The 13,662-nt window shown below is 28.3% G+C and overlaps 1 protein-coding gene across 1 annotated transcript; it reads left to right on the forward strand.

The window, feature by feature from the left end:
- The first annotated feature begins 12,375 nt into the window (after positions 1-12,375).
- LOC108335838 (ethylene-responsive transcription factor ERF011) lies at positions 12,376-13,341 on the forward strand. Its single transcript, XM_017572014.2, has one exon. It carries the CDS (start codon positions 12,591-12,593, stop codon positions 13,107-13,109), a length of 519 nt encoding a protein of 172 aa, XP_017427503.1. The 5' UTR covers positions 12,376-12,590; the 3' UTR covers positions 13,110-13,341.
- Positions 13,342-13,662: the final 321 nt, after the last annotated feature.

Raw genomic sequence — 13,662 nt, forward strand, 5'->3', positions numbered from 1 at the left:
CTTTTTCTATATAATTTAATTATAAATTAATAATATATAAATTAATAATATTTCAAATCAGTCTTACAAAAAATGAGACGTACGCTTATGGCCAAACGGTCTTACAAGATAACGGAGAAATTAAAACTGTACAAATATGCAATCTAGACCAAACGATTTACAGAAGACGTACCGAACAGTCATACAAAAGAAGAAAACAACAGATGACCGAATGATTATCACACAAAGAAACTAACTACTGATCGAACGGCTCTACTGTTCGGTCTTAACTTCTACCTCGACCAAACTTTCTTCTTCCAACGCCTCTTCCAGCAAAGCTTCTCCTTCTGCTCACATCCACACGGATGATCATTGCAATAGAAGGACAACCACTGAACGTACAAAACGGACAAGACAGGAAATAGGGTAAGCTTATGTAATTTAATTCAATTATCAACATATATCTCACTCAATCAATTTAAACAAGATAACTCATTAACTCTTTTATGTAAAGCCTAATATTAGACTCTGACTGTCCGGACTGTATGAATTCTGTGTAGCTACGATGTTCGTGCACCCAGGTGATGTAGTAACCGGGACACCCTCAACAGCTGCCACCCGACCCGAGGTTAGTCCGTTCCGTCCAAATTAACCATAAGGACGAGGACCTTCTGTCATTTCCACACATGACTTACCCTTCTCTACGTGAGAAACGAGTAATCACGGAATATCAGGATGAACCGCTAGCTTAGCGTGCCCACATTCATACTTTACCATTCCAATATCAAATCATGAGATATTCCTCCCCGGAACACTCTTCCATAACCAAAATCATTTCATCCATATCGTATTTTATCATCTTTCATTATTAAAACCTCAACTGAACCAATTTGAATAATGATCCCTTAGGATACCAAATACCGCACGTTAGTTTTTAATCCAGAACAAGACCAAACACTTAGAGTGAGACCGAGATGTCTCCAACTCAAACATAATCAAATTGAGAGAGTTACTCACTAGTTGTGAAAAGGACCGAATATAATAATACTTCTCATAGACTAATATAATCAAATGTTGTTTACCAAGTGAGCCAATTTAATGAACTGACTCTTGAGAGTTCAAACCGAACATCGTAAATCCTAGGCCGAGTACTAGGACTCTAGGCCGAAACCAATTGAGACAGGTACTGTAGGACACCAAATAATAGTACTTGACGGAATCATATGAAGAAATCGATCGCCCATAAATATTTAGCTTCTTAATGAGCTAAACCTCAAGGAAACCGAATGTCAGTTGAAGACTGAGCACTGTAGAGAGCGAACTCTATGGAGTTTGGACGAACTCTCTTATTATAATGATAGATTACGAAAACGAGAACGAGCGCCTGGTGTAAGACCGAGCACTTACTTAGTACGAGCGCTTGGTGTAAGACCGAGCACTACTTAGTACGAGCGCTTGGTGTAAGACCGAGCACTACTAAACTTATAGAAGAAAGGCTTGATAAATATAATAAGATACCATTTAAATAGTGTTCACGAACGAACGAAATATACAAATACATATAGATATACTTAATTTTACCATCAAACACCAAGAAACAAATATCCTTGGTTGAACGCTTATATACAGATATTACAGAACGAAGACGCTCGGTCCTCAACTGGAATTCTTTCCAACTGAAAGAATCCAGTTCCAACCGAGTCCACAGGAAAACCCAACGGTAAAAAATCTTCAGTGACGAACATAAATTTTCACATAAAACTCTAGACTTAGAATTCATAATCTTATCAATACATTTCTCAACATCTATCTTCATACATTCATACATCCATATCATAGTAAATATTCATACTTCATACAGTCAAAACATATCAACAATCATACTTCACATTCATTCAGAAATCAACGAACGTACATCCATTCAAAACAAGAATTTTAATCAAATTATATAAATTTCCCTTACATCTAAGCGTGACCGAACGTTCACAGTTCAGAATACGGGTTCACCTTTACCAGAGACCTTAGCGTTCTACAATCACGCCTTAAGAAACTAAACCAAACAGAAATCCAGAAATTCTCAGAACAAGATGATTGACTCATGCAACCCATAAACTAGGTTTGCATGTACTAGGAAACCAACCGACTGAATGAAGAGAGAACTTACCAACTTAGAACCCGGAACTGATCGGTTCAAACGAACGTCCTCAACGCCGGAAATGCCCAGGTGTGGTCTGTTTGATGATCGGAAGAAGAAAAGAGTGAGATTTTGTAGAGAGAAGTAAGAGCTTTTTAGAGAGGAGGAGGAGAAAAATGGAGTTTGAGAAGATTGAAGAAGATGGTTGCATGCAGAGAGTGGCGTGAATTTTGAAAACTAAGTTTTACTTCTACCCTCCAAAACCGAACAGTCACTCGACTGCTCACAACTGTTTTTCACTTTCTGATTTCTAGCTCCCCTTACTCGACATTTGTCTTCCACTCAAATGAGGTTTTTAGTGTGTTTTTAATGGTTATGACATAATTAATATAGAAGAGAAAAATAATGAGAAGTATTCCGATGTTAGCAAAAGAAACTATTAATATAATAAAAAAAAATCAAAGAAGTGAAAATAAAAACAAACTTGAGATAATTTTATAAAAAATATTTCAAAATAACAATTATTTCTAAAAAGATCAGTTAAGAATTATAATTTAAAAAAAAACGTTAATAATTTTATTGACTAACCATCTTGTTGAGCAAGATTATCTATTATGAAACTTCTAAAATATGGTCATTAGACAAAATTTAATTAAACGAAAATTTGAGAGTTTTGTTTATTTGGACAAGGAAATCGAGGGAGTAAAATGATCGTTGAGTGAATTTAGACATATACTACTTAATTTGCTCAGCGAATATAAACTGTTCCATAATAAATTTAGTGTTTTGAAAACTTTAAATAGTTTTTAAATATTTTAAACTTATTTTTTTTATAATTCACTAAATTAATATATTTCATCATTCTTTATACTTTAATATTAATTACATTACGATTAGTTACAAATTGAAATTTATTAGTATTTTGAATGAAGTATATATATTCGAAATGAAGACATTTAAAAATATTTGAATACTTACAATAGTGTGAAATGTTAAATGTAGGCACCAATATTATAAACACCATTTGTTTCATTAATAATTTAAATTATATAGATCACAATATTAGATGGTTATAAGCTGTTAAAAGATAATTTATTGTATCATCGGAATATACATATCGAGGTTTAAACATAAATATGCCTTAAACTTTCCTTTATTCTAGTATAATTTTCTTACCATAGGATCTATGCAACTAAAATGAAGTAATTTAAATTAACTCCTTGGAATTCTAACTAACCCTATCACAATAGATAAAAGATAAAATAATTTTTCTAATAATTGTTGCTTGGTTTGTCACTATACTACCTATAAATAAATAATAAATAAAGTCATTAACAAGTTGAATGATTAAAATTGAGACCACTTAAATTTTGAATGATTAAAATTGGTTTTATAAGTTAGTCCTTGGTGTGCTACAACAGAAGTAACATTGGTGAACTAAATGCTATACGTTGTTTGGTCCAATTGCCACAACAACTTCAAAATTACTTGCTATACCAACTTTATTGTTTTAGTCTTTGTTATGTTATGCTATAGATGGAGTTATTGAAATTTTAGAGTGGTCCATTCCTTTGCTCAATTTTACATTTTTTGTGTGTGAAAATTCATTCTTTTCAAATCCCAAGAGGTGACCTATATTTGTAATTTCAACAATTGTTTTAATAAACTCAATTTATTTTAACGTCTGTTTCTTGCCACAAATTAGTAAACACGTGATAAAACCATGTTGACGCAACTTTAAATGATAAAAAATATCAAACTTTTAAAGTACCAATTAAATAGATAGTTCTTTAAAAATTAGGGTTGGACTTATCCGGTATTAATGGTTGAATTTGGTAAGATTGTGATGTAAAATTCCATCTATATTAAATATAAATATCACAGATTGGTTTAAATGTAATATTAAATATGAAATGGAACAATTTCATATTTTACACTTCGATATAAGTCATCCTATTTTTAAAACCTTCTTAATTTGATTTATTTGTATTTTAATTTTATATTTTTATGATCAACAAAGTAGTTGTTGAATTTTTAATGTACTTGCGAAATATCCATCAATTTTAACTATTACTAATTGTCAGAAAAATCATGTTAGACACCCATTTCGTGATTTATAAAGCTCAACCTCGAGATGTTATATAAGAAACGCAACACTAATTTCGTTCAAACTAATAACATGTAGATATAGTTACTTTAGTTTTTCTCATTTCTTAAAAATGAAATTAACATAAATATACACATTAAAACTGCCAGTCTATAAAAATTATTCTTTAAAGACATGAAATTATAGAAGTTGGCCACTTTAGTACTCAAATATTAATGCAGAAATATATATACCATCAGGTTTCTTTGTATATTAGATCAGGTTTTTAATCAATGTTGTATTAGGGGATATAATAAGTGGATCATTTATTATATCGGTGTTTAGGATTGATGTAATATCATATTGTATAACATCGGTTAAAACTTGAATCACTATAGTCAATATAACTGATTTTGAAAGGAAAATGGTGTATATTATATGAGTTGTGATCATAACCAATCTAATATGATTTTTCTTTTTTAATGCTACATTAGTTTCTAGCTCTTAAATAATAACGTGCAAATAACAAAAAAAAAATTAAAATTATGGACAATTCAATACTTGATGTTTTGTAATGATATCATAACATCACATACTTGACTTAAGATAAACTAAATCCCATCAAAATTAATACTAAAGATTAAGATCACAAAATACTTATACATCCAAATAAAACATTCTTAATGACAATAAAAATAATTTTTATGCCTCAAAAAATATCTTGTTCATTCCATACGAATTTCTTCAAGTCAAATAAAACATTCTTAATGGCCAAAAAGGGTAATTTTATGCCTAAAAAAATATCTTGTTCATTCCATACGAATTTCTTCAAGTCTGTGTGTTTCCAGAAGTCTCACACCCTCAAAAACAGGTAATAGGGAATACATATAATTATGTTATAATATAGCATATATGAAACTTAAACATCAATAGTTAAAGAAATTCATACATCTTTCCATGAATCCATAATCTTAGCAAGACTATGTGGTTCACATCCAGTGCATAATATAGTATCAACATTCAAAACTTTCATGTTCCTTATTGCACTAATATATGAAATGTTATGTAATTAATATGTGAAGAATTAAGAAAATTTAGTTGATAAATGCAAACTACATACCATAGGATAAATCCATTCAAGATGGGATGAACATGTAATGGATTTACCATCTAAGACGTTAGTGACATTAATAGCACTAAAAAGAAAAGTTATTAATCATTTACAACATAATCATGATAAACACATTGTAATTAACACATACTTTTGTATTAACAAGTGGAATAAAGGAGCTATCCCAAACCCCAAATAACTATCAAATGCAGTGGCATGATGACACAAAGAATAGAACTCTGAAACAGTGGCAGCGAGGCACGAAAATTTTGATAAGAACGAGGTCTGTGAAACTAAGTGTGAGGGACACAAATGATGTTTGAAAAATCTTTTCACTCGAACAACATCGAATGACGACGTTGAGGGTGAACAATGAAATGTGAGCGACAGAGGGTGAATGACAAAAATGGAGGAAGACAACTATGTGAAGAGGGAATACGGAAATAAAATTGGAGGAAGAGGACTTTGTAAGAATGAAAATAAAAAATGAAGAAAAGTGGAAGATGAGGTCCCCTTAGTTAAAATAAAAAGGTTATATTGACATTTTTAAAAAAATTAAATATTGTATTACATCATTTACACGACTAATCAAGGTTATATGTGACCCAATATTCACAAAAAAATTAAATGCATCAAATATTATATCATTTTTGTATGAACCGTTGTTATATCATGTTATTATTATATCTATATTTTGTATGGGTGAAAGTATTCATAAACTAAATAAAAAAAATTGAATTTACATTAAGTATAATATTCTTGTAAAGAAATGTTATATGTCAGTTACATATTAGAAATCTATTAAATCAAAACTGATTAGGCTATTGTGCATATTGTATATATAACTTTATTTCAAAGGGTTAAAAAAAGAGAAGAAAATATTAATGTAAATAGATTCATTAACAATGTAATTAATGATGGAACAAAAATCATTGTAAAAAAAAAAAAAAGATGCAGTGCTAAATTTGCAAATAAAATGAAACTTTTAATAATGATTTTGCGCAACATGGTTAAAAATCAAAAATCAAAAGAAATAAAAATAGTTTCCTACCGGACCGTTATTAAAAATTCTTAAAGAGAAAAACAACGGCATAAGGTAGAGAACAAATTGTTAAAAATACTTAAAGTAAAAAACAATAATAATTAATCATGAAATAGTTGTTTTGTTTTGTTTTATGTTTTTTTCTTTCTTGTGTCATTCTTGTGTGTCATTCGTCTCCTTTTACATAAATTTTCTTTCTCTTTTTTTTTCTTTTTATGTTGTTCTTATTTTTCGAGTGTTTTTATTGTTGTTTAACGATGAAGATACCAATGAAGATTTCACAAACTTCATCTTTCATGTGTTATTGTGTTTATATACTTGTGTTCATGATTTTGTTTTTATCATCTCCTCGTCACCATCCTCATTGATTGTTGATGTCTCCTCCCTATGTCTTGTAATTGCCACTTCTATTTATAAGTTGCTGTCTCTACCTTCATCTTAATTGTGTTTTCATTTTTTTAATATTTTTTATTTCTTATTTTTTACTTATAATGATGATTTAGATTAAAATTATCATTATAAATATTTTAAATGGCAATAGTTGTAATAGTTGTTGAATACTTCCAACTTCCAACAACAATTTTATTAGTGATGGATTGTACTTTTAACATAATGTATTGTTTGTACTAATGAAAATATTGTATTACAACAATGTTCATTGATTATTATTATATATTTTTTTACTGACAAATATGTGGTACAATTGATATTTACGTTGCTTTTTTCAAATTTATGCAGTGAATATTCAATGCCATCTAAATTAGAATATTGTTGAAATCTCATCATAAAAAAAAACCCATTAAGAACAAAGCAAATAATAGATTAAAAAAATGTACAAAAAATAATGAAACAAAAGGTCTAATGATGTGTCATAGTTAAGTTGTATTAACTTATAATTATATTTACCATTATTTTGCTAAGTCTGAGTTGGTGTTGGAAACAAATGTTCCGAAACCTCTTCAATCTTTGTTTTAATCAAATTTATTATTTAGCATTGATAGTATCATATATAATATTTCCATTTATGAACAATGTCGTGTTATGTACACAAACATTGCTTAAAAGCGTTATAACCAACATCCCCAAGTTATACGCTTCTTTTACAAATTATATTAATAAGAGAAGTATAAAAAACGAAACACCTCACAATATTGCCTTTATTTACATTATTAATTGATTGATGAAAACAAAAATATTTTGTGTTTCTTTACTTTGAAACATAATACCCAGCTTTAACGATACAACCAATATTCCCCTTTTCTATCAAAATTATTTGTGATATCACGTTCATTGTTATCTAATATTTTTATAATATATCACAAGCATTCGTAATTATCATTTAAACGTTTAAGAATTATTAGAGAAATATTACAATTTTAGTGGTTTTTTATTTGTTAGAATTGAGTCGTATGAAAAAATAGAACTGAACTGCACTGTACTACTAAAATCTGTACTGAACTAAAAACTAATTTGTCTAAACTGAACTGTAAAACAGTTCAGACAAACTGAACTGAACTGAACTGTTTTTTGTTTTATTAAACTGGACTGAACTGAACTATACTAAATTGTACTAAACTACAATATAAACTAAACTGAACTACTAACTATACTAATTTTAAACTAAACTAGTAACTATACTAATTTTAAACTGAATTGTACTAGTTTTTAAACTGAATTGTACTAGTTTTTAAAATAAATAGTATAACAATACACGTTCTTTTTAATTGAAATTTATTTTAATAATTATTTTATTTTATTCATAAGTGTCTTACAAATTAACTTTTTAATTATTTGATATTATTATTTTCTATTTTATTTATATTTCTTTTATTATTATATGTGTATGGAAATTATTTTATTATTTTATTTATTTTATTTTATTTTATTTTTTATTTTTTTATTTATATTTATTTTGTCATGAATATTATTTTACTTTTATATTTATTTTTTTAATTTTTTATTTATATTTTTTTTTGTTTTATATGTGTATATAATTCATTTTATCTTTTTATCTACTTATTTTATTTTAAAATAATTTTTTATTTATATTTATTTTGTTCTTTGTAAAATTGTTTTATTAATCAATTATTTATTATTTATATTTTATTATGTAAAAATTAAACTAATATTTATTAATTATTATAATATAATATTTCTATAATATTAATTATTTTTGCTACATTACTATTTTTTATGATATTTCATTACATATTCATTTAATTAAATTAAACGTTAAAAAATATATTTTAGTTTTAATATGTAAAATACTATCATTTAAAAATAATAATATTGATATTTATTTTAAAGTAAGTTGATTTTTAAAATAAATAGTTATTTTAGTGTGCGCTTACACACATTTTAATATCATTAAAAGTTTTTTTAACATATTTTTACATATTTAATAATATGTTAAAGAATATAATATATTTAAAGTATTATTTTTTTTATATAGTCTTTTTTTTATGATTTATATTACTTAATCATTTAATAAAATTAAATTTGTGATATCGAGCTTTAACGATACAACCAATATTCCCTTTTCTATCAAAATTATTTGTGATATCACGTTCATTGTTATCTAATATTTTTATAATATATCACAAGCATTCGTAATTAACATTTAAACGTTTAAGAATTATTAGAGAAATATTACAATTTTAGTGGTTTTTTATTGGTGAGAATTGAGTCGTATGAAAAAATATACAGTGGTGTAGTCATTATTCAACTGAGCCGAACCTCTTGACATAATTGTATCTATTTTGTTAATCATTACACCTTGGTCAATCATTACACAATTAAAGTGTAAATTTTGCATTTAGTGCAATATTTAATGTCATATTTACGCCGCAACTCCTATTTTTAAAATTATTTAAGTATTGTTTTGAGATTATATGCAACAAAACGTATTGAAAATAATATTAATTAATATTATTTAAACTATAAATGGATAAATAAAATAAAATAAATCATTCCTTTTTATTTAAGAAAATCAGATTAAGTATTTATTCTGACTGTGAATAATTTCTTTTATTATTAATTATTATTAAGAAATTTAATTCGAGAAATCCCAACAAAAATTACTACAGAAACAGATTTTAAACGTTTTTTTTAAATATACTCTTAAACTTAATGTGAAAACTTAGATATATTATCATAAAACTAAATTGTAATTTTACGTATATTATCAGCATAGGAATATTCATAATATTTATATAATAATAAAACTAAAAAATAATATATATATATATATAACAAATATTTCCCTTTTTTAGTTTATTATTGTTAAAATTTTCTTCTTGAAATATTGTTTGGTGTCTTATATTATATTATATGATCATCATACTTAGAAAATAACACACAAGCACATCAAATAAAATAAGTTAATATTTTAAAATATCATACACGAACATATATTAAATTCATGTACATATCTTTTTACGATTCATTTATATAAATTACACATTGATATCGCTTATATTTAATACTACTTCTGGGTACATAATAGAAATAATATTTTACTCATATGATACGGTGAAATCTTATTACCCATTAACTACTTTTTTATTTTAAATTGTATACTAAATTATTATTAGAATCTTCTTCAACTTTCGTTTTCTAATATTTTCTCCATATAAATTCAATATAAACAAAACTCGGATATCTTCTTTAAAATTTCCAATTCCTTCTACAATTTTCATATTTCAACATAATATTTTCTTCACAAAATAACTATATTTATAATACACACATGTCATAGCACAATCAAAAAAATATTTTATTCATATACGTTTTAAATTTATTTTAAATACTACTAAATGAAAAAAATATTTTATATTTTATTAAGAGATATATTAAATAATGTACGTATTAGAGACGTGAGTTAAATCCGCATGTTAAAATGATGTCTATTTAATATCAGAATAATTGATACTATAGTACATCCAAAGACAGTTTAGGAAGAAGGGAAAAAATCACTTTCAAAAAGTATTATAATAATAATAATAATTGTATAGTACTTGTTATTCGTATCCGTTTTTCATGCTAAATTATTGTTTCAATTGAGTTGTGTCCCACAAGTTAAAAATTCGTTATTTTGTTTATTTTCTTCTGCTAAAAGATTACATTGAAAATTAAATTTATTATAATTATTTAATGAAGTAGTTCATACTAATATAATCATATTAGTATACATAAAGTTTATACAAGTTAATACATTACTAGATTAATTCGTGGAATAAAAAAGTGCCATGAGAAATCCAATTACGGAAAATTACACCTGTATTTCCTATTAAAATATTACTCCAAACAAGGATTAGATTTTAGTTGACAATTAAAGCACATAAAACAAATTATTAACAGGTAATTAAGCCGCCCATTAATATAATTAGCAGAGCACCAACTTAACATCGTGGGCCATAAAAATACGAACATCCCGATAATACCCCTGCGTGTGCGCATGAAAACAACACTTTGAGAAGGGTAAACTTGGAATATAATCCAATCGTAATTGCGTGGAGGGAAAGTCAATTGTTAACGGTATCTATCCACCGACCACCGACCTACCTTCTGCCCACTCAGAATTATTAATTAGAAAAATATAAAATTACCGGATAATAACGAAAATGAAACAAAATATTATATATGACTCAAAATAAATATTTTTTTTTCTCTAACTAAATATCTTTGAAATTCTCCCATTTCATTAACCCGCAAACGACACAACCAACCATTATCACCATCATACACCTGATAATACCATCAACCCCATAATAAAATTTAATTATAGAGTCCCCAACAAAAATTATGACAGAAACAGATTTTAAATACAATCATCTATATTTAAAAAATATTGTTTTTTTCATAAATTTAATATGAAAACTTAAGTATATTACCGTAAAACTATATTTTAACTCTAAATATATTATCAGTATTGGAATGTTCATAATAGTATTCTTAGAATCTCCAAGTGTAATAATATTGTTGTTATTATTATCTCTTTAAAATTCAAAACGCTTATTTTAGTAAATTAAAAAAAAAAATTGTAGATAACTTTTGGAAACACCAATTACCATTATTATGTTTGATTGCTTTAAATGTGGGTTGAAGTCCACCACCGCTTATCCAAAGAGAGACTATTATTGTACCACTAACACACACCTAGTTATGGTCGAATAGAATCATGTCTTTTTCCAACAACACTTCTTTTTAACCAATGGTTAAATATATTTTTAGTTCTTAAACTATAAATTAAATTTATTTTTAATTTCTCTTTTAAAGTATATTTTAGTCTTTCTATTTAGAAAAACGTTAATTTTTTATCATTCTAAAAGAACCAAAAATTAAAGTTTTTCTGAAAAAAAAATATTAAAATATATCTTACTTTAAAAGAGAGATTAAAAATAAATTCTTTTGATAGTTTAGAAACTAAAAACATATTTAACCATTTTTACAATTATAATTTGCTTTCATAAACTTGTAAACAAAGGAAAAAAATAAAGGAAAATATGTTACATGTGTCAAAAAATCATATAACTTTTTCAATATAATGAAAATATTTTAACTTTTACCTTTTACTTTATATTTTAATATTAGTGTTAACTTTTATATCCTAATAAGAAATTGGGTGTACACATTTTAGATAAATAAAATCGCATTAGCTGTAAATATCATGAAACATTATTATCATATTCAAACCTTTTAGCCGCTTAATTTTTTTTTGTATAATATGTAAAGATGGATATAAAACAGAACGACAATCTGTTTTGAAGATTTCTAATAAATGATAATCATATTTATAAATAAGTATACCTTTATTTAATTATAAATTATATAAAGAATTTGGGATTGAGCAAAGGAAAGATATATAAAAAGAAAAAGAAAAAAGAAGTGTATTGAGAGAGGGTGGAGTGACTGATTTTGTCGGTGAATTAATAATAAAAATGGAAATAGGGAAAAGGAAAGATGAGTTAATAATGAAAAAAATGGTAATTAAAAAGGGTGGCATTAAAAAAGAAAAGAGAAGAGGAAGAGGGTTCAAAGGAACCAACCAACCATATAGCAACGTGGAGGCTTACAGAGATGACAAGCTTGGTGCTTCGACCTCTCTCCCTTATAACCCTTTCGTCTCGCATACTCCTTAGATTTTCATTCCTCATGGACCAGATTCCCTCTCTCTCTCTCTGATCTCATTTCAACCACACCAACCCAAGAACACAAAGCAACACAAGAGAAGAGAGAGATGGAACTTCAAGGAAGAACACAAGGAGGAGAGAGAGAACCCACAAGCAAGCGAAGCGGCGTGGCGGTGGCGGTGGCGGTGGAGGGAGAGAGAAAATACAAAGGAATAAGGATGAGGAAGTGGGGCAAGTGGGTCGCGGAAATTAGGGAACCCAACAAGCGTTCCAGGATTTGGCTCGGTTCCTATTCCACCCCTGTCGCCGCCGCACGTGCTTACGACACAGCCGTATTTTACCTCAGGGGACCCTCCGCGCGGCTCAACTTCCCCGACCTTCTTGTTGGAGAGGGCGCCGCCCTTGTAGCCGGTTGCGACATGTCAGCTGCCTCTATTAGGAAGAAGGCCATCGAGGTCGGTGCCAGAGTTGATGCTCTCCAAGCATCGCTCCACCACCACCACGTGGCGCCGCCGCTGCCGGAGCTTCTCTCCCGCGGCGACGGAGGTGGGTCCGGGGATTTCGCGGTTGACCTGAACAAGATGCCCGAACCCGAGAGTGAGGACTGCAAATGGGATGTGAATTGAAGGAAAAAAAAAAGGTGCGCGCTTTCGGGTTCGATGGCGTTGCTAACGTGCGGCGGGGAGGGTTTGCGACGGCTGAGGCAAAGTGATGTTGATGAGGCCTTGGGTGGTGTGGATTACTGTACTGTATCTTTTTTTCCTTCTACTTTCTTTCGGGTAGCTTTTTTTTTAGATTTTACAAAAGAAATTTTGTCGTTGTAAAAATTATGTTAAATGTAAATTAACTAGTCCAGTAGACTGTTTTGTGTTTGTGATTTTGCTTTAAATTTGTTAGGTTAATCTGATTGGGGGGATCTGTTGTTGGAAAAAAGGTATTGTTTTTGGGGCGTGGAAAGGAATTCGGCGGAAATTAGGAAAAATTGGAATGAAAGTGGAGGTGGGATACTATAAGTGGAGTGGGATGTTTTAGAAAAAAAGAATAGAATGATGCAGTGGAAGTGAAATAGGTGGAGAGAGGGGACAGGGATGGCCTGCAGTGCCCAGCAGTTGGGTACAAAAGGAGGGAGTGAGCCATGCTAACCACTAAAGTAATAATAACTACTAAAAAGTGATAAGA

The sequence above is a fragment of the Vigna angularis genome, chromosome 10 (assembly GCF_016808095.1).
Source record: "Vigna angularis cultivar LongXiaoDou No.4 chromosome 10, ASM1680809v1, whole genome shotgun sequence".
Taxonomy (NCBI): Eukaryota; Viridiplantae; Streptophyta; class Magnoliopsida; order Fabales; family Fabaceae; genus Vigna; species Vigna angularis.